We start from the raw sequence: 20,808 nt of genomic DNA, 5'->3' as shown, positions 1-20,808 counted from the left end.
GCAGCAATTTTCAATGGTGTTTAACCCTGTCTGGCTGCCATTTGAAATCAATGGCAAACTTAGGCCAACGCTCAGCACCTTAGAAGTATAGTAATTTGTACAAGATTAATTTACGTTGTGAGGGCTTCTGCCTTATGTCTAGTATCAGGAGGTAGCCATGTTAGTCAGTATCCACAAAATGATACATCTGAAGAAGTGGGTTTTTTACCCACAAAAGTTTATGTCCAAATAAATCTGTTAGTCTTTAAGGTGCCACCGGACTCCTTGTTGTTTTGGCCTTATGTCTGACACTACCACAGTAGGCACAAATTAGTAATAATAGTACAATTCACACAGACTCTTCATTTATTGTATCATTTTAATTAAAGGATTTTTTTTGCTTTGTGGTGCACAAAACATTAAACAGCTGCTGCAATTAATAACTGAAATAGGATTTAGGCATTTAATCAATCTCAAAAACTATATGATGCTGGTAAGCTACGAAGTAATAAAGATCGTTCCTCTTACACAATAAAAGCACAAGAATGGCTATATTGGGGCAGACCAATCGTCCATCTAGCCCTGAAACCTGTCTTCCGACAGCAACCAGTGCTAGATGCTTCAGAGGGAATGAATAGAACAGGGCAGTTATCGAATGCTCCATGCCCTGTTGTCCAGTCCCAGCTTCTGGCAATCAGAGCTTTAGGGACACCCAGACCATAGAGTTGCCTCACTGACCATCTTGGCTAATAGCCATTGATGGGCCTATCCTCCAGGAATTTATCTAATTCTTTTTTGAACCCAGACTTACTTTTGGCCTTCACAATATCCCCTGGCAATGAATTCCATGGGCTGACTGTGCATTAGGTGAAGAAGTACTTCCTTATGTTTGTTTTAAACTTGCTGCCTATTAATTTCATTGGGTGACCCTTGGTTCTTGTCTAATGTGAAGGAGTAAATAACACCTCCTTATTCACTTCCTGCACACCAGTCATGATTTTATACATGTCTCTCATCTCCTCCCTTAGTCGTCTCTTTTATAAATTGAACAGTCCCAGTCTTTTTTCATCTCTCCTCATAGGGAAGCTGTTCCATACCCAGAAACGTTTTTGTTGCCCTTTCTGTACCTTTTCCAGTTCTAATATATCTTTTTTGAGATATGGCAACCAGGACTGCATGCAGTATTCAAGATGTGGGCGTACCATGGGTTTATATAGTGACATTATGACATTTTCTGTCTTATTATCTATCCCTTTCCTAATGGTTCCTAACACTCTGTTAGCTTTTTTGACTGCCTCTGCACCTGGAGGAAATGTTTTCAGAGAACAATCTACAATGACTCCAAGATCTCTTTCTTGTCTGATAACAGCTAATTTAGACCCTATCGTTTTGTATGGTATAGTTGGGATTATGATTTCCAGTGTGCATTACTATGCATTTATCAATAAAGAATTTCCTCTGCCAATTTCTTGCCCTGTCTCCCAGTTTGTGAGATCCATTTGTCACTCTTCACAGTCAGCTTTAGACTTAACAATCTTGAGTCATTTTCTGTCATCTGCAAACTTTGAAACCTGAGTTTACCCCTTTTTCCAGATCATTTATGAATATGATGAACAGCACTGATCCCAGTGGGGACCCCACTATTTACCTCTCTCCACTGTGAAAATTGACCATTTATTCCAACTCTTTGTTTCCTGTCTTTTAACCAGTTACTGATCCATGAGAGGACCTTCCCTCTTATCCCATGTCTGCTTACTTTGCTTAACAGTCTTTGGTGAGGGACCTTGTCAAAGACTTTCTGAAAGTGCAAGTGCACTGTATCCACTGGATCACCCTTGTCCACATGTTTGTTGATCCATCAAAGAATTCTACAAATTGATGAGGCATGATTTCCCTGTACAAAATCCGTGTTGACTCTTCCCCAACATATTGTGTTCATCCATGCGTCTGATAATTCTGTTCTTTGTTATAGTTTCAATCAGTTTGCCTGGTACTGAAGTGAGACATACTGACCTGTAATTGCCAGGATTGCCTCTGAAGCCTTTAAAAAAAAAAGCAGCATTACATTAGCTATAAACCATAGAATAATGTTTGCCTCCCTTGGGACAGTTTGAAAGTGCTTTGTTTCCTCTGTCTCAATAGATCCAGTGTTTCACACACTTGGGACATGGATACAAACTGAATAAAAGTGGCGCTTTGGTTGACAGTCTCAACACAGTGGCCAAGGACTGAACAATCTGTGCTCTGGCTTTTAGCCCTGGTCTACACTAGGACTTTGGTCGAATTTAGCAGCGTTAAATCGATGTAAACCTGCACCTGTCCACACGATGAAGCCCTTTATTTCGACTTAAAGGGCTCTTAAAATTGATTTCCTTATTCCACCCCTGACAAGTAGATTAGCGCTTAAATTGGCCTTGCCGGGTTGAATTTGGGGTACTGTGGCCACAATTCGACGGTATTGGCCTCCGGGAGCTAGCCCAGAGTGCTCCATTGTGACTGCTCTGGACAGCACTCTCAACTCAGATGCACGATTGTTTGCCGTTGCTCTGACACAGGGAGGGGCGACTGACGACATAGCTTACAGGGTTGGCTTACAGGGAGCTAAAATCAACAAAGGGGGTGGCTTTACATCAAGGAGTATTTCAGACAGGACTTCACGGAGGGTTCCAATAAGAAATGGTGCACCTAAGTTCTTGTTCTTATTGGAACAAGGAGGTTAGTCTGGCCTCTGATTGATACATGGCTAGATTTACCTCGCTGCACCTTCTCTGTGAGTGACTGCAGTGTGACCTAGAGGAATGAGTCCCCTAGATGGGGAGCGGGGGGAGGGTTTGCAAATGAGTACAAAACAAATCTGGTCTATTTCTTGTTTTGATACACTCCATCTATTTTTTACATCTTTGGCTGGCAGCAGACGGTGCAGAAGGACTGCATGCCATCCACATCTCATGGCTGCTCGGCAGAAGATGGTACAATAGGACTGCTAGCCATCCTCATCTCTTGCCTGCCCGGCAGAAGATGATGCAATAGGACTGCTAGCAATCCGTATCAGCTGCCTGCTCACCATAAGATGGTTCAATAGGACTGACTGCAGGACTAAAGAAAATGACTTGATCAAGTCACTCCAAATTTAGTCCCTGCGCCCATGTCTGCCCAGGCGCTCCTGATCGACCTCACACAGGCGACCAGGAGCACCTCGGACATGGCGATGACGGCTACCAGTCCTATTGCACCGTCTGCTGCCACAAGGCAATGGGTTGCTGCTGCTGTGTAGCAATGCAGTACCGCGTCTGCCAGCACCCAGGAGACATACGGTGACAGTGAGCTGAGCGGGCTCCATGCTTGCCGTGGTATGGCGTCTGCACAGGTAACTCAGGAAAAAAGGCGCAAAACGATTGTCTGCCCTTGCTTTCACGGAGAGAGGGAGGGAACGGGGGCCTGACGATATGTACCCAGAACCACCCGCGACAATGTTTTAGCCCCATCAGGCATTGGGATCTAACCCAGAATTCCAATGGGCAGCGGAGACTGTGGGAACTGTGGGATAGCTACCCACAGTGCAACGCTCCGGAAGTCGACTCTAGCCTCGGTACTGTGGAAGCACTCCGCCGAGTTAATGCACTTAATGCACTTAGAGCATTTTCTGTGGCGACACACACACTCGAATATATAAAACCGATTTCTAAAAAACCGACTTCTATAAATTCGACCTAATTTCGTAGTGTAGACATCCAGCTCAGAGCGGGAGCATATTGGGAACCAGTGGAGGGAAGTCTGCATTGCCGCTGCCTGTGCTGTAGCCTGTTTGTTTGATGGAAAGATGGTTTCACTCTCCGCCTGTGCCAGTTCCGCAACCTTCGCTAACACCAAAATTCCTCTACAAAAATCTAGAAATCAGTAAAATTATTCAAATGCAGCTGAATAATTGTGTGAAAGGACTAGCCTATAGGGAAAGAAGTGATTTTATTATGTATGTCTCATGTCAATAAGAGTTTGTCATTTGTGATTTTTTGACTGACATGGCCAATTTTCTCTTTTGGTAGTTCTGTCTATAATACATCATGTGTATAATGTATGATAAGTTTATTACTAGAATAAAATATACAGCATCCCATTCATTCACACCAAGGGCTGACTTTCAAACACTTTGAAACACAGTTGCATTCTCTATTTGTACCAGGAAATTGGGTACTTGCATAGCAAATGGCGTTGCAGATGACATCAATTTGCTATCCCATACCCATAGAGACGTGCAAGCCAAAATCAAATGATCCAGATTAGTAGGATTAAAAATCAGCACCAAGAAAACTAAAACCATGAGAATTAACCCACAACAAGAAACACCAATAACCTTTTCTGGGACTGACGTAAAAAAGATCCAATATTTCACATATTTTGGCAGGATTGTAAATGCCACAGGTAGAACAGACATTAAAGCCAGAATATCAAAAGACAGACGTGCCTTTGTAGTGCTAAAGTTGATCTGGAGAAACATAAATTTTGCCCTCCAGATTAAATTTCAAATATTTAACACTATTGTCAACTCAATATTACTATATTGCATTACTATATTCAGTATTACTATATTACTGAAACTTGGAGACTTATTAAGACTTTCCTATCTAAACTCTAAGTTTTCATAAACAGCTACCTTAGACAAATCCTCAATATCAGATGGCCAGTAAAAAAACACAAATGAAGAACTCTGGAGGACAAAACAGAAACCGATAGGACAGGAAATTATGGAACAAAAGTGAAGATAGCTCGGACATAGGTGGAGGAAAGACCTGAATAACGTAAGATAGACATAGGACTGGAACAGACCCAGGGCAACAAGCAATGAGGGAGACCAAGAATAACATGGAAACACACAACAGAAGCAGAACTGAAAGCCATCAAAATAATATGGGAAGAAGCTAAGACTGCAGCAGCAGGAGATCAGCAAAGATGGAAGGCCCTATATTCTGCATGGAATAAAGAGGCGTAAGAGATGTGCAGTCAGAAGTATAGATACCATAATAGCGCACACAATTACTTGCCTAAGTTTCTGAAAACCTGACCATAAGTGTTAAGAAACTCTAACACAATGTATAAGAGACTATAAAGCTTGTGTAACGTTTGCATCTTGCATCTCTTTATTTTGTTTTTGCAGTTTGAAGGTGAAATTAGAGTTCTTTATTCCACTATGATTATCGCAGATCTGCCGTCTAAAAAATGGGGAGCAAAAGACTTACCAGTGAAACCAGGGGAGTCAGTTGAAGTTATACAAATCATAGATGATGCCAAGGTCCTGTGTAGGAACGAAGAAGGGAAATGTAAGTTATATAACACATGGTACAACATGACACATATTGTGGAACAAACTGGCAAGTAGAGAATAATAATTTACTGCACAACATCACTCATGAAACTAGAAGAACCACAACCTTGTTATGATCAAGCATTGACTGATGATCGCTTTTTCTGGTTGCTTTATGTCTGACAGCATATAGATTATTTGTTGTTATTATTTTGTTATTACTTACAGTAGTGCCTACACAAATGCATGATAAGAGACTGTGCTTATCCTAAAAAGCTTACCAGCTAAATAGACACGACAGATCAGGGTGAGAGAAAGGCAGCATTATTATTTAATTAAATATTAGTTTGCATTTCCCAAGATTAACAGGTTTTGTCTGCTGCTCAGATCTCTCTATTCGTCATATAGAGTACAACTAAAATTTCAGATAGAATTTAATGAAGCAGTAGGGGCCAAATTCACCTTCCTGGCACCTCCAGTGTCAGCTCTCCTACAATTCACCCATAGGAGGACTAGTGATGGTGGTCCCACTTGCCCTCATGCTAGATTTCTATTGTGAGGGAGGGAGGTTTAATCCTTGCAGGAGGCTCTATGGGAGCACCACCAGGGAGTTCTCCACTCAGCAGATCTTAATCACATGTCCTCCCTGGCCAGTGCTGCCTGTTATTAGGGGTTCATAAAGCAGCTGCAGCCAGACATCCTGGAAAAATGTCTTGGCTTCTTCTGTCTGTCTAGCAGAAGCTGGTATGTCCCTTATGTAAATTTGGCCCATGTACTGATGGTTTTGAATCCTCCAGAGATATTTAATTACCCTACTTTATAAAATTCCCAAATCGGTAGAAATCCATGTTGTATATAAAAAGATGGATGAATAGGCTGCAGGGATACAACACTGCTCTTCCAGCTGCCCTCCTCTTCCATTCTCCCAGCCCATGCCATGGGCTAAAACAGTGACTTTTACCCTTTCATATCTCCTATGTGGGGATTACTGGTCACTGGATCTATATAAGCATGGACCTTTCTTTTGGCATGTCCACTCTGTTCCCCATGTACCAATCTGTTCTAATTGGGAGCAGAGTCTTCTCCCCAGGGCACCTGGAGGGTGTGGAGGGCTCCCCGGCATGGCTGCATGTGGGTTTTCCAATGTGTGGACAGGCCCCTGGCCTGGGCCCTTCCCCAATGGGTGACTTTCATTGTAGCATTTTTCTAAATAGATCATCAACAACAAAACAGAAAATAGTTTGTGGTGTTAGTTTTCCCTATGGATTTCTTCAAAGTCCTTTGATCATTTGAATAATGACAGAAGCTGCTACTCTGCTGTGCACAAAGGAGTGAAAACAAACAAACAAACAAGAACACCTTCACTGAAAACCACTGAACAAATCCCTGTCAACTTCCACATTAATAAGTGGATGAAAGGCCAGAACCTACTGCATTGAAGTCTATTGCACTTCTGTCATTGACTTTAGTGGGAATAGCTTCATGCCTTTTAAAGAATAATTATGCTTTAAGGCAATGGGTAGAGTAGTCCAAATTCTGTGTTAATTCTATTGACGTCAGTGGAATTGCAGAGGTTGTAAAGTAGCACATACTATGATCCAATCACTTCTTCTAATATTATATGATTATGCTAGATGGGGTTCATTTGTGAATCTCAAATGCAGATTTTAAGACTCTGCTAATTTTCTAGACATTTGAAAATTCAACTTGTTTTTTATAATTTCTTTGTTAGTGAATTCACCCCAGCTAAGGGCATTATGAAACATGCATACCTATAGGGTCAAAAAGATTTTATGAAATCAAATTTGAATATAGTTAAGGCTATGATTTTTCACAGAGGTCTTCCGTGAATTTACCTCAGTGGTCAGGAGCTGCTCAGGAGGGAACCCCGCAGCTCCCAACTACCACAGGAGGCAGGGGGACCCCACAGCTCCTGGCTGCCATGGGTAGTGGGGCACCCCTGAGCTCCAGGCTGCTGCGGATGGCAGGGCCGCAGCTCCTGACTGGAGCTCCGTGTCGCCACGGACAGTGGGGGTATCCCAGAGCTCCCGGCCACTGTGGGCAACGGGGGGACCCTGGAGATCCTGGCCTCTGCAGGTGGCAGGGGGATCCTGGAGCTCACAGCCTCTCTGGGCGGTGGGGGACTCCAGACCTCTGAGCTGCCGCAGGAGATGGGGGACCCTGGAGCTCTGAGCCCTCACAGGCAGTGGGAACCCCCAGAGTTCAGAGCGGGGCCCCCGCAGCTGCACAGCTTCCCCAGGCAATGTGGGGACCTGCACCTAACTCCCCATTTTGGATATTTTTAGTAAAAGTCACGGACAGATCATGGGCTTCCATGAATTTTTCTTCATTGCCAGTGACATATCCGTGATTTTTACTAGAAATATCCATGACAAAATCTTAGCCTTAAATATAGCCAATACTGACAAGAATTCTAAAGCAATACAGTTGGTATTTCTCCCAACAAAAATAAAATTATAACAAACATACTACCGTAAAACATCTGTGAAATCCATGGTAGCAAAACTCAGCAGTTAAGGACTTTTCTTGTCGCTTTTTCTCTTTGCACACCGATTTCCCCCATTTAATTTTTAACTTGCTCAAATACTAACGTACCTACATACTTATATATATACTACCTACATACATGCCTACATAGATCAACACATATTCTCATCTTGATGCACAAGGAATGACGATTATAGGGACAGATTCTTCTCTCAGTTATTTGGTATAAATGTAGAATACACATATTGGAGTTATTAGAAGTATGCTGTGGATCAAATTTTCATCAACACTGCTCTCTGGGCCAGATTCAAAGTCCATGGCAGACTTTCCATTCACTTCAGTAGACTAAATGGCAGCCTAAAGGGACCTTAAAGTGTTTGTAAATGTAATTTATGTCCACATTAAGGCCCCTTTACACTGCCACAGTGTTGTAAAGAGCCCTTGGAGTAAATAAGAATCAGGCCCTCCATTTTTATCAGATAAACGAGAGCAAAGTTTTACTCACAGGCACCTACATTCACATACCACGTAAAATACACAAAAGGGAACAAAGTAGTTTTAAAACCCGGCACGTTCTGAGACGTAGCTTTTGGGCCATATTTTCCCACAGAGAAAGAAATGCAATATAGGCTGGAGCAGTGTCAAACAAACTCAGAGACCAGAGAGCTGCAAGAAATCCTAGCTCCTGCCTCATGAGTCCAGTCTCCTGCAATCGTAGCACAATCCTGTGACTTCAGGGGAAAGAAGGGGAAAAGTTGCTGGAGCCCGTGAACTATTTGAGAAACAGCAATCCTGCTCTCTTGTGAATGTGCCTAATAAAGAAAGAAAGAATAAAAAGCAGAAATGAGACAGACAGAATGATTTTTAAATGGAATATTTCTCAGAGTTCTCCACGAGATATCAGCAGGTTGTTGGGCCAGTCCTGCAAAATGTTAGACTTGCTCTACACTACAGAGTTGGTCAACGTAAGGCAGCTTACATTGACCCAGTTATGTCAGGGTCTACACTACAATGCTGCTCCTGCTGAAGTTAGTGGCCCGCTACACCAACATAATAAATCCACCTCCATGAGAGGTGTAGTGCTTATGTCAATGTAGTTAGGGAGACACAGTGTCCGTGCAGACACTGCATTACTTACCTCAGGTGTCGGGTGTCAGCCAAAGTGGGTCTGACAGCTAGAGCCCTCCACCCAGCCCCGGCGCTGACAGCCCGAGCTGTCAGTCAGGCCCTGGGTGAGGACTGAAGGTGCCGGTGTCCCACAATACCTCACTTCAGTAGTTGGAAGTGCTCCTGGTTAGGACATGCACTACCAACAGAAGGAGCCAGTGTGGTTATAAACGACTGCTTTAATTACTGTGGTGGCTGTACATTGACTTAAGTCCACTTAATTTTGTAGTGTAGACAAGCCCTTAGTCTCTACTCAGCTAGAGTCAAAAGTAGACAAAGTCTTTAAAAAGAACTCCTGTTTTTATGCCAGTGACATTCCTAGTAATGAAAGCTGAGGAAAGAGACATGGTAAAATTCTAAATAGATAGAACTTCATGTAATTGGAGTCAGTGTCATTTAGTCAGTCGTGTGAGTAAAAATGTGCAAGATTGGGTCCTTCAGCCCATTAGCAAGACAGCTGTAGTCAAATATTTGAATGAACAAGTTATGGTAGAGGTTATTTAAATAGCCACTCTTCATGACTCTCATTATATTAATATAGGCAAGATTAATACAGGCACGAGCATAAATATTTTCCCTAATATATCTTTAATCAAATATTAAAGGTGTAGGAAAATGAGTCATATTAATGACAACAAGATTTCATGTGCCTTTTTCAAAGCATTCCTGTTCTAACTTTAGTTCAGAAGCTTTCGGAACCCATATTAAAAAAAATAGAACTGATAATTTGGTTGCTAACTTCTTTACTGAGAAGCTGTCATTTGGTAGATTCAGAGTAACAGCCGTGTTAGTCTGTATTCGCAAAAAGAAAAGGAGTACTTGTGGCACCTTAGAGACTAACCAATTTATTTGAGCATAAGCTTTCGTGAGCTACAGCTCACTTCATCGGATGCATACTGTGGAAACTGCAGAAGACATTATATACACAGAGATATTGTTTCATGGTCTCTGTGTATATAATGTCTTCTGCAGTTTCCACAGTATGCATCCGATGAAGTGAGCTGTAGCTCACGAAAGCTTATGCTCAAATAAATTGCTTAGTCTCTGAGGTACCACAAGTACTCGTTTTCTTTTTGTCATTTGGTAATTAGTTTAGAACAGTGTCACTAACCTGTAGCTGTTAACTTTGGACATAATTATTTAATTAAAGAAGATTATTTTTAAACGTGATTGTGTTAATTTAACTATTAACAGTAAGAAATTGAGGCTAAAGCAGATCTCAGAAATCTGAATAGCATCCAAATAATTACTTTATTATATTAAATTAATGTAGATTATCTTTAAAGGAATTTTCAACTCTGACCCTAGATATAAATTCTCTCTAAACAATTTTATGTGATTTATGTATTGTGGCTGTGACACAGAAAAATCAATAATTTGTTCTACTAAGTCTGCTAATTGGAAAATTTACATTACAGTAACATGAGACAGGAAAGCAGAGTGGTATATGCCAGAGAGAAGCTCATTTCCCCTTGGGAATTATGGTAATTGGTGATTTTTCCCTAATTTAAGAGGGAAGCATGCTAACATGAAATGAATTACAGGAACTCTGGTTTCAAAGGCCCCAGGAGAGCAGTAAGATCAGGTCTTCAATTGTTGCCTTTGTAATATTTGCTATTTGAGTTGTAATTGAAAAATAAGGGGTGGGGGAGTATCTAACATAGCAGTGCCAAACTTGTTCAGCAGAACGTGCTGAATTCCATTTTAATTAAGGTATACATTTAAGACTACATGTTTCCTTCATTCCACTGCAGGGCTCCCACTGATGTCAATGGGTGGTTTGCACAAAAATCAAGGGTAGAATACAGCTTGAGGAGTATGCACCACTCAGAGCTATTCTCTCAGGTTGTCTGCAGACTCAGACAGACATCACCCTGTCAGCTACACTTGGTTCACATTTGGAAGGTTTTCTTTACAACAATGAAAGCTTCAAACTTCCTTCTTTAATAGAAGCTGTAATTCTGCAGAATCTGAATATGACTTGTTGGCCAGACAAATACATCAGGGGGGCCGGATCCTTACCAGACAGTGGGTAGTTGACATCCCTGATTGAGAGGTTTCAGACTATGGATACAATATTGCTGAATGTTTCTTTACTCTCATGGCCACCTCATCACAATTTAGAGCTTCTCCGAAAATACTAATTCTCTGTTATTTCATAATCTAATTGGCTAATTACTTTTAAAAGATTTTTCCATTGAGTGTCTCTCTTCCTAGTTCAACAATATCTTTAGGTGTATATGGTTCTCAATGATTTGATTTTGCATTGACAAAATTTCTTCACTATAGCAAAATGACAGCTCTGCTATAGTTAAGATGGAGACTCACTTAATATTTAAAGAATGACTATTCTAAGTGCTCTAAAATCCACTTGCTTACTTGGATTGCACTCATGGAGGTGCAAGGTGGGGTTAGTGGTTCAAATTTGGGTTCACTTGAGCAATGGGTTCCCAAGATGCAGTCTCCCTAAAAAGGTACCTTTAAATTAGTACCAAACTTTTGCCTTCTCTCCATGTACTATTGTTGATCTGCATACAGTTAGATCTTGTTATAGGTTCTCTCTTCTGCCAGCAACTCCCAAAATGGTGGTATCAATCTCTATTGCTAGTGTTACCCCAAAAATTAGGCTTTTGGGTGCCCCTAGAATAACCTGCCTATTGCCCCCTTAATCTGCTCTTCCTGGGGTATGGGTCTCCAGGGTAGCTAAGGAAACACTTGAGGGACACGGATGTAACCTTCCGCTAAAGTGATTGACACAAGTTGCATATTTTCCAAAACAAAGTATCTTTTTATTAATTTAAGTACAATGTAATCTAAAGTCGTAAATAAGATACAAATCCCTTATTGCAAATTAAAGAGCATTTAAACCACAATAGCATACAGTTTAAATGATTCTACATGATGCACTCTATTACAGGTGATCAGTCTGCAATAGATCATTGACAATTCTTATCTTGTCTTTTGAGTTTACATAAGAAAATTATAATTAACAACCATTCATTCACACATTCACTCATATTAAGTATACTATACTTATGCTAAACTATAGTTAAAATTAACAAGCTTACTGTCTGGTGATTCCACTGCATTGTCACTAATGTTGCTGCTACTTGCTGCTGAAGTAGCTTTTCTTAGCAGCGTTCTTCTCGGGATTCTAAACCCTCTCTCTCTGGAACTCTTCGATCTCCTCAACAACTTTTCTGTTTGCTCGGTAAGCCCTTGGATCTTTCTTCTTGCTCCTTTCCAGCAGCTCTTCTCACTGGCTCCCGACTGACCTCTTTGCCTGCTCTCCAATCTTGTTCTCTGTCAAGTGTCTTAACTTCCTGCCTTATATACTGTTTTATCAGAGGTTTTTTTGTAATGCTATTCTTAACCCCTATTGAACATACTTACTAACACACATTACCTCATCTTCGGGCTCTACATGCGTATCGCCATACATTACTGTATCTCATTCTGCACCTGCTCACTCACGTTGTTTCTGTTTCAGAACCATGATTGCCTCATCTGACCCCATTGCTCATATTCTAGGACATTTACTTTGTGACCATACCTCATTTTATTCTGCATTAACTGGGCATGGTCCAAATTTGACCTACTTAGCTGGTTTTTATACCATGCATGCTCATGATCTGCAGCTTCCATTTTAAAGTGGAGTGACTCCTGCTTATTCAGAATAGAGATTAGTCATACAAAATGGAGGAAAGAGAGTTTCTCCAGTAACACTAGCAACTCTTTGATACCATTGTTTGTGAGTTGCTGCAGAAGAGAAAACCTATAACAAGAACTACCTATTTGTAGATCAACAGTAGTATATGCAGAGAAGGCTTATGTTTGGTATTAATTTAAAGGCACAGTGACACTTCTGCTAGATTTTATGTTATTATAAGAGTTCTAAAACTTTACACTAAAATTCTGTGTACTTTAGGGATCCATATAATCTGCCATCTGCACAAGTTTTGAAATGAGTTTGCCTGCTTGTGTCTTGTATGCACTCAAGGTGACATCTCTTGTAATTGGGTTTGAGTCATCAGATACTGTAGTTTAAGGGTAATCTAAACCAAATTAGACAAAATAATTATGTAGTGACTCTCCCCAAGGACTGTAATGAATTGGGAATCTTGGAAATTTCTCCTTCATAACTGATCGTCCAATAGTGGTCAGATACTATAGGGATTGCCATTATATAAGAATTAGAATATCAGGTATCTTTTTCCAAAGTCAACAAGACACTTTTTTCAAAGGGATTAAAATATCCTGTGTGTAGTTGTCTCCTGATCCAGCAATAATAGAAGAAAATGTTATTTTTATTCATTGATGAGGAGCTCTTCTCAGTTTCTTTTATATTATATTTTGAGTTTTTTTATTAATCTTGTCTATTAACAAAGTTCAATTATAGTCACCCAATAAATTAACTTTTCCACACAACTCCAAGAATATTTCTGTCCCAGGAACAAGCTACATTTCTGTTACTTAGGCCTAACAAATACATTTTTAAAAGTGCCATTTTTATTTTCTGGTCCGGTATGGCAGTCCCAGTAATTTCTGTTATCATTCACCACAATATGAGTGTGTCCATCTCTCTGTACGTATAGATAAAAACCAATTTGTCTTAACAATACTTTGAAAATAAAAAATTAGCATTGTTGATTAGGGATGTCGAAAAAAATTAATTGCAATTAATCATAGTTTTAATCGCACTGTTAAACAATAGAATACCAATTGAAATTTATTAAATATTTTGGATGTTTTTCTGCATTTTCAAATATATTGATTTCAATAACAATTTTTTTATTACAAATTTTTGCAGTGTAAAATGGTAAACAAAAGAAATAGTATTTTTCAATTCACCTCACACAAGTACTGTAGTGAAATTTCTTTATCATGAAAGTGCAACTTACCAATGTAGATTTTTTTTGTTAGATAACTGCGCTCAAAAACAAAACAATGTAAAACTTTAAAGCCTGCAAGTCCACACAGTCCTAATTCTTGTTCAGCCAATCACTAAGACAAACAAGTTTGTTTACATTTATGGGAGAAAATGCTGCCCGCTTCTTATTTTACAATGTCACCTGAAAGTGAAAACAGGCATTCGCATGGCACTTTTGTAGCTGGCATTACAAGGTATTTACGTGCCAGATATGCTAAACATTTGTATGCCCCTTCATGTTTCGGCCACCATTCCAGAGGACATGCTTCCGTGCTGATGACACTTGTTAAAAAAATAATGCATTAATTAAATTTGTGACCGAACTCATTGGGAAGAATTGTATGTCTCCAGCTCTGCCATATATATCATGATATAGCAGTCTCGGATGATAACCCATCATGTGTTGTTCGTTTTAAGAACACTTTCACTGTAGATTTGACAAAACACAAAAAAGGTACTGATGTGAAATATCTAAAGATAGCACTCAACCAAGGTTTAAGAATCTGAAGTGCCTGCCAAAATCTGAGAGGGACGAGTTATGGAGTATGCTTTCACAAGTATTAAAAGAGCAACACTCCGATGCAGAAGCTACAGAACTTGAATCATCGAAAAAGAAAATCAACTTTCTGCTGGTGGCATCTGACTTAGATGATGAAAATGAACATGAGTTAGTCCACACTGCTTTGGATCATTATCGAGCAGAATCCATCATCAGCATGGACACGTCCTCTGGAATGATGGATGAAGCATGAAGGGACATAGGAAACTTTAGAACATCTGGCATGTAAATATCTTGCGACACCAGCTACAAAGGTGTCCTCACTTTCAGGAGACATTGTAAACAAGAAGCAGGTAGCATTATCTCCTGCAAATATAAACAAACTTTTTTGTCTGAGCGATTGGCTGAACAAGAAATAGGACTGAGTGGACGTGTAGGCTCTAACGTTTACAATGTTTTATTTTTGAATGCAGTTATTTTTTATACATAATTCTACATTTGTAAGTTCAACTTTCATGATAAAGAGATTGCACTACAGTACTTGTATTAGGAGAACTGAAAAATACTATTTCTTTTGTTTTTTACAGTGCAAATATTTGTAATCAAAAATAAATATAAAGTGAGCACTGTACACTTTGTATTCTGTGTTGTAATTGAAATCAATATATTTGAAAATGTAGAAGATATCCAAAAATATTTAAATAAATGGTATTCTATTATTGGTTAACTGCAGGATTAATCACGACTAATTTAATTGCTTGACAGCCCTATAAAAATTAATGAATACTGAGACTAAATTCAGGTTATTGGACCAATCAAGAAAAGGTGTCTCATTTAATCATGTAGTTTTACACTGTTCTGAACAGATATCGCTTAATTATTAGGTAAGCTCCTGTTAAACACCATTAAATTACTTTAATGAGGCTACTCTTGTGAGTGGGAGTATGGGGGTCACCCTCTGACTCGAAGTGTACCTCCTGATGAGTCTGAGTCACCTTTTGTGGATTAATGGGTAGTTTTGCAGCCAGGGCGGCAGGTGTTCAGTCTTTTTGAAACATCTGGTAAGAGAAGATGTTATTTGGCTACACGACACATTTTGTAAATTCTGTTAAAACTTGTGCAATCTAACATGGTTACTTAGCAGATATGTGAAACAAAGAAATTAAAATAAAAAATAAAATCTGATCCTGTACATCTTGAATTCCCCTCTGTTCTCCATAGCACTAGGTGTCTGAGCAATGGAAATTCATTACAATGACATGAAAAATTACTGCTTATGTGCACGTGTGGTGTCTAGCACAATGGATCCCTGATCTCTGATTGGGACCTGTAGGTGCTACCATAATATTACTACTTCTACTGCTACTTCTCTTAACAATAATAATTAAGGATGAATTAATCACTTTAAATTCATTTCAGTATCATGTGTGTAAATTCTCTGTGATTACCACCTCTTCCTTTCTACTGTACCGTAGGTATATATATTTTTATTTTATGTATTAAAAAATGCGCTATGCATTTCAAATGGCTTTCTCTGGGAACACAAGAAATATAATGTAAATTGAAATTAAATATATATATATATGTATATTTAATTTTACAGATGGCTATGTCCTGAGAAGCAGTTTAATGGAGAAGTAAGTACAAAATGATCTTCTGGAAACTTGTCATAAAATATTCAGTTTTGCTGTTAACTACTCATTGTGCAACTAAAAGTGAAAATAAAATATTTTATTGTATGAGTTTATTGCTAAATTGGTTATGAAGTTTAACCTTCCCACATTTGTGTTTGAAATTATCTGTGGAACCACTCCTGTATTATTGACTGAGCATTGAAAAATTCGGGACTCAGCATTGAAAAATTATACAAAACACATGCCTTAATCCATAATTTGAATATTATAATAACCATTATTTAACTGCACATTACTTAAAATGATGGCAATTTCAAATGTTTAAATATATTAGACCAATTTCTCCTCTAATTTTCTCCTGTGTCATTCCAGTGGGGCTGCACAGGTGTAATCCAAAGCAGAATTTGGCTCAGTATTTATGCTTCCAATACTCAGTCTAGGTGCACTGGCTTCAGCATTTAGGGCCTGATCCAAAGCCCATAAAAGTAAATGGGAGTCTTTCCATTGACTTCAGTAGGGTTTGGATCAGGCCCTTAAACACCAAATTAGATGACAGATTTAGGCCTCAACCCTGCACACACTTTATACATGCACTTAACTTTAAACATATGAGTTGTCCCATTAAAAACAATGGGACTATTCAATTACATAAATAAGTGCATAAGTAAATAACTTGTTTTGAAAATATACTCTTTGGAGAGCATGTACTATTTGTAGACGGACAATAGCTGAATGTGTTGTCTAGCATTTACTTTCTCCAGTCCCATTATTATATTGCTGAGCATCTTTTGAGAAAGTTTAAGGATATGATGATTCCCTCTACTACTGTTTTCATTTATTGGTTAAAAAAATAAAAATGAAAATCAATGACCATTTCATTTTAAATGAACATTTTGTAAAAGTACTCACAAAAATGATGATTTTTTTAGTCATCATTTTTCTTACATTGTTTTTAAAAATGCCATTTCCAAAATAATGTTATCCATGTCTATTCTTTACTTTCAAGTTCCTTGAGCATGTTGTCCTCTCCACCTGTCTTGATTTCAGAATGTTCCTTCCAAATATAGAAATATCTGAAGTCTGTATATAAATATGGTATTTCCTTAACCGTGTTTAATTACTTGATATGTGTCTAGACCATGCTACCTGATTTTGTATCTACTTGCAAATGATAATATATACTATGTGAGGTTTTTTTAAGATCAAATATATTTTTCTCTTTCTAAATTTACAGTGATGGAGATATCTACGATGATATTGCTGATGGTATGTTGCACATTTCAAACAATATAGTAATTGTTACATGTAATGTAACTGAAATAAATCACTTTTAAATCTATGTTAGTACTAAATTATTATACAATACTAATATTTTTGCATTTTCTTTCCCATTCAGGTTGCATCTATGATAATGATTAATCTTGAATATTGTTAAAGTGTGAACTTCATTGGGGGTACTATCTCCTCTGGATTTCCAATTAGCATAAAACATCACCAAAGCTGATTAGTCACAAGTTATGGCTATCATCAGTGATTACCCTTCTACATGTACCAAGTTTTGGTTAATCTATGTCGAACGTTAGATCTTTTGGATTTATTGCTTTGAATGGTATTTCCTCTTTGTCATGTATCAGCACAACTAAAATTTGGGTAATCTGAACTGAAATTAAAATTTTCATCAAATGCGTCCTTTCTGCCTCTGCCACAGTCAACTGGTCCATATAAAAATAATTCATCAGGCAACTTCACCCAGAGATGCCAATTCACGGCTACAAAGGATATGTGGGCCAGTAGGCCCTGGTGGCATGGACTGCCCACGTCGTGGAGGACAGCATCATGAAAAGAAATGTAACCACCAATGATAGGCATCATTGTTGTGAAAGCAGAAAATAGAAGTGGGTGGCAGAGAAGCCAATATATCATTGACTCAATATTCCAATTTTAATAGTCAGGATTAATGTGATAAACATGGCCATGTGCCTCCACTGCTAAAGTTTATACTGTACCAGTAACAGACTGTAGTTCTCTAAAATAATCATTAAATGTTTCATATGTTATTTTTGAATACATAATAATTACACAATAATAAACATAATTTATCCGGTTTTTTTGTGTGTTTTATGTACAGAACTCTGAGATACTAGCCATGGAAGGCTCTCCTTAACTATATAGCACATTGTTTGTTATTCAGCAGATTTTCAGGATGTTTATCCTAAGGCTTTACTCTCTGTTTAGTTTAAAGGGAATTTGCCAAGTCATTACTCTAGTTTAGGCATGAAAATCTACTTCTTATAATTGTATAATCTGGTGGGAAATAGCCTCTCGATTTAATATATATACATAGTCTCAAATTGCAACATTCTGATGCTGAGATTTTTCTTTTAAATATTGCTTTCTTATACTAGAGTCAGTTAAAGGAAGGACGCAACTTAACTAACAAAACCTATTTCTAAAACTGCCAGCTTCATTGATGATGCTATTATACAAATAAGCAAGCCTTTATAGTAAAATAAGTTATGTAATAAATGATTAATATTACTTTGCACTTATTCGTATCGGGTCCATTGAAAATACAATAATATTAACAATGAATCCCAAACACAGAAGAACAAAATGTTTAGAAAATGAGATTTTATTTGTAGCTTCTCAGGTCTTGTCTACATTGGGAATTTTGGCCATCAGTAACCAGCTAACACCAGTGTAGTAGGATTAGTGCAAAGCCCGGATGAAGACAGGCAAAACTGCTATAAACTATGACTTGCAATAGTCTTACCCAAGCTTGAAACCAAAGTAAGTAAAAGTTACTGCTTACAGCAGTTAAGCCTGCATACACCAGAGTGAAATCTTGGCTCAGTGGGAGTTTTGCCACTGATTTCAGTAGAGCCAGGATTTCACCCTAGGGCTTGCACTAGGATAGCTACAGCAGTTATTGTCCCTAATCTCCTCTGTAGTCACGGCATAGAAGGATATCAAGTATAAAATGAAATAGAACACATTTTTTACGATGTTTAGTAGCAAACATGATTTAACATCACATAACCACCTGTAAACCATAGTCTAAATAATATTTTAAAATCACAGGTTTTTATAATCTGGAGCCAGTTTTGAAGTTTTGCACTGAATTAGAGCCTCCAGTTCTGCATCTGAATGTTCACATCAGCACATAGGCACACAAATACCTATTTTAGGCATTTAAGCACCACTGTTAGCATCCAAATTTGAAATCTGGCCTCTCTTAAGTACCATGAATGTTTTAAACTATTTAGCAGCTGCAATCTGTTTTATTTTTCAAAGGCACTGACGACAGCGTATCAAAATAGGGATGTGACAGAAGGCTCAGCTGGAATTCAGACACTGCAATATAGGGCTACCTGCCAGCTAGTGGAAAAATATTTTCATACCTAGCCACCTTTAATTACTGACAAAAAGATTTGTGTTGATTTCCTATGTAAATGTCCAGTCTTGTTCCTTTTACAGTCAATGACATGACTTCAGTGAGAATGGAATCAGACCCCAATCATTGTGTACAATTTACCCCTGTGCAGAGGACAAGTACAAGGGCTTAATTAGGACTTGAGTGGTACATGGGCCTCTTGTTGTCCCCCTGTACAGATGTGAATTTGTGAGTAGTGAGGCTTTTAGCAATACATTTTGAATATTTCTTCCAGTTTCCAAATAATCATGTGATCTCTCATAACCATAATATAACAGACATAGATAGTACACAACTTTATAAATCATAACGTAACATGGCCCGTTCAGACTGATTAAAAGTGTCATAATATACTAGCAAATCACTGGAGTAACTTATTTTTATTTTACCAGTGCCATTCTCTGGAACCAATCTTTTTTCTTTCTCTAAATGAAAGTGTGCACTTCCAGTGAGAAATGTGGGTGCACTGCATTCTGCCAAAATTGTCACTGAGCAGCAAACAATATGTAAGTCAATGTTACACTTGATGTGACAGCGTACTACTACAGATGTGACATTACTTTGTTAGTAATAACTTTTTAAAATGTGAAATGTAAGCAGGAAAACTTTCAGATAGAAAAGTCTATGCCTATATTATTGAAAAACACGAAGTATGGAACAGCATAATAAAGACTGTATCTTGGTCTTTTCTCTTATGTAGTCTATTCTGCCATCTTTAAAACTTCCCAAGGGAAGGCGAAAGTTGCTGGTAGTCTGCTAACATTCCTACCCTCATAATCCCAAACTCCATCTACAATCCTGGAGTAGCTGGATATGTCTGCTAAAGTATTCAACAATGAAACAGTTAACAAAGTTGACATTAAAAAGCAGGTAATTAAACGTCAGCTTTAAAAAAAAAAACGGGTTGTGTCAAATAGGATCAGTTTGCTTGCATCTGTCTTAGGAGCAGATGTTGCTGCCTGTGCCATGTCCAGGGAAAAGGGCTGAGTATCAAGGAGTGCTGAGAGAAAAGGAACTCTCCTTCCAACTCAGTGGTTTTGGAGCCATTTCTCTGCTTTTGCTACAGGCTATGGATTGTACAGTAGCAATTGATTCTCTGTGCATTCCTGAACGGAGGGTTATTTTTTAATCCATATAACTGCAGCTCCTCTGGCTACTCCCCACACTATATTAATAAACCACATCTCTCTGGGGAGTCCTATTGCACTACCCTTCCCACCACCAATCCCATAGATCCTAGTGCTTTTAGGGCCTTTGGTGGAGGTGGGGCAAATTTACTCTTGGGAGCTATAGCTTCAGTCTGTTTGTCTGCACACTTGAGCACTGTGTCTGTTCATGTTCAGATGGATATATTTGCAA

The 20,808-nt window shown here is 38.6% G+C and overlaps 1 protein-coding gene across 3 annotated transcripts in view; it reads left to right on the top strand.

Moving 5' to 3' along the window:
• The window catches only part of FYB1 (FYN binding protein 1), a 116,515-nt gene extending 98,393 nt beyond the window's left edge, over positions 1–18,122 (top strand). For all 3 annotated transcript variants that reach the window (XM_027828068.3, XM_027828067.3, XM_043546944.1), the window contains 4 exons: positions 5,132–5,294; positions 15,986–16,019; positions 17,251–17,282; positions 17,413–18,122. In XM_027828068.3, coding sequence (XP_027683869.2) covers positions 5,132–5,294; positions 15,986–16,019; positions 17,251–17,282; positions 17,413–17,435 — 252 coding nt within the window. In that variant the 3' untranslated portion in view covers positions 17,436–18,122. The remainder of the gene's footprint in view (positions 1–5,131; positions 5,295–15,985; positions 16,020–17,250; positions 17,283–17,412) is intronic.
• Positions 18,123–20,808: the final 2,686 nt, after the last annotated feature.

The sequence above is a fragment of the Chelonia mydas genome, chromosome 5 (genome assembly GCF_015237465.2).
Source record: "Chelonia mydas isolate rCheMyd1 chromosome 5, rCheMyd1.pri.v2, whole genome shotgun sequence".
NCBI lineage: Eukaryota > Metazoa > Chordata > Testudines > Cheloniidae > Chelonia > Chelonia mydas.
The sequence above is the reverse complement of the archived record's forward strand: the minus strand, read 5'-3'. Positions and strand labels throughout refer to the sequence as shown.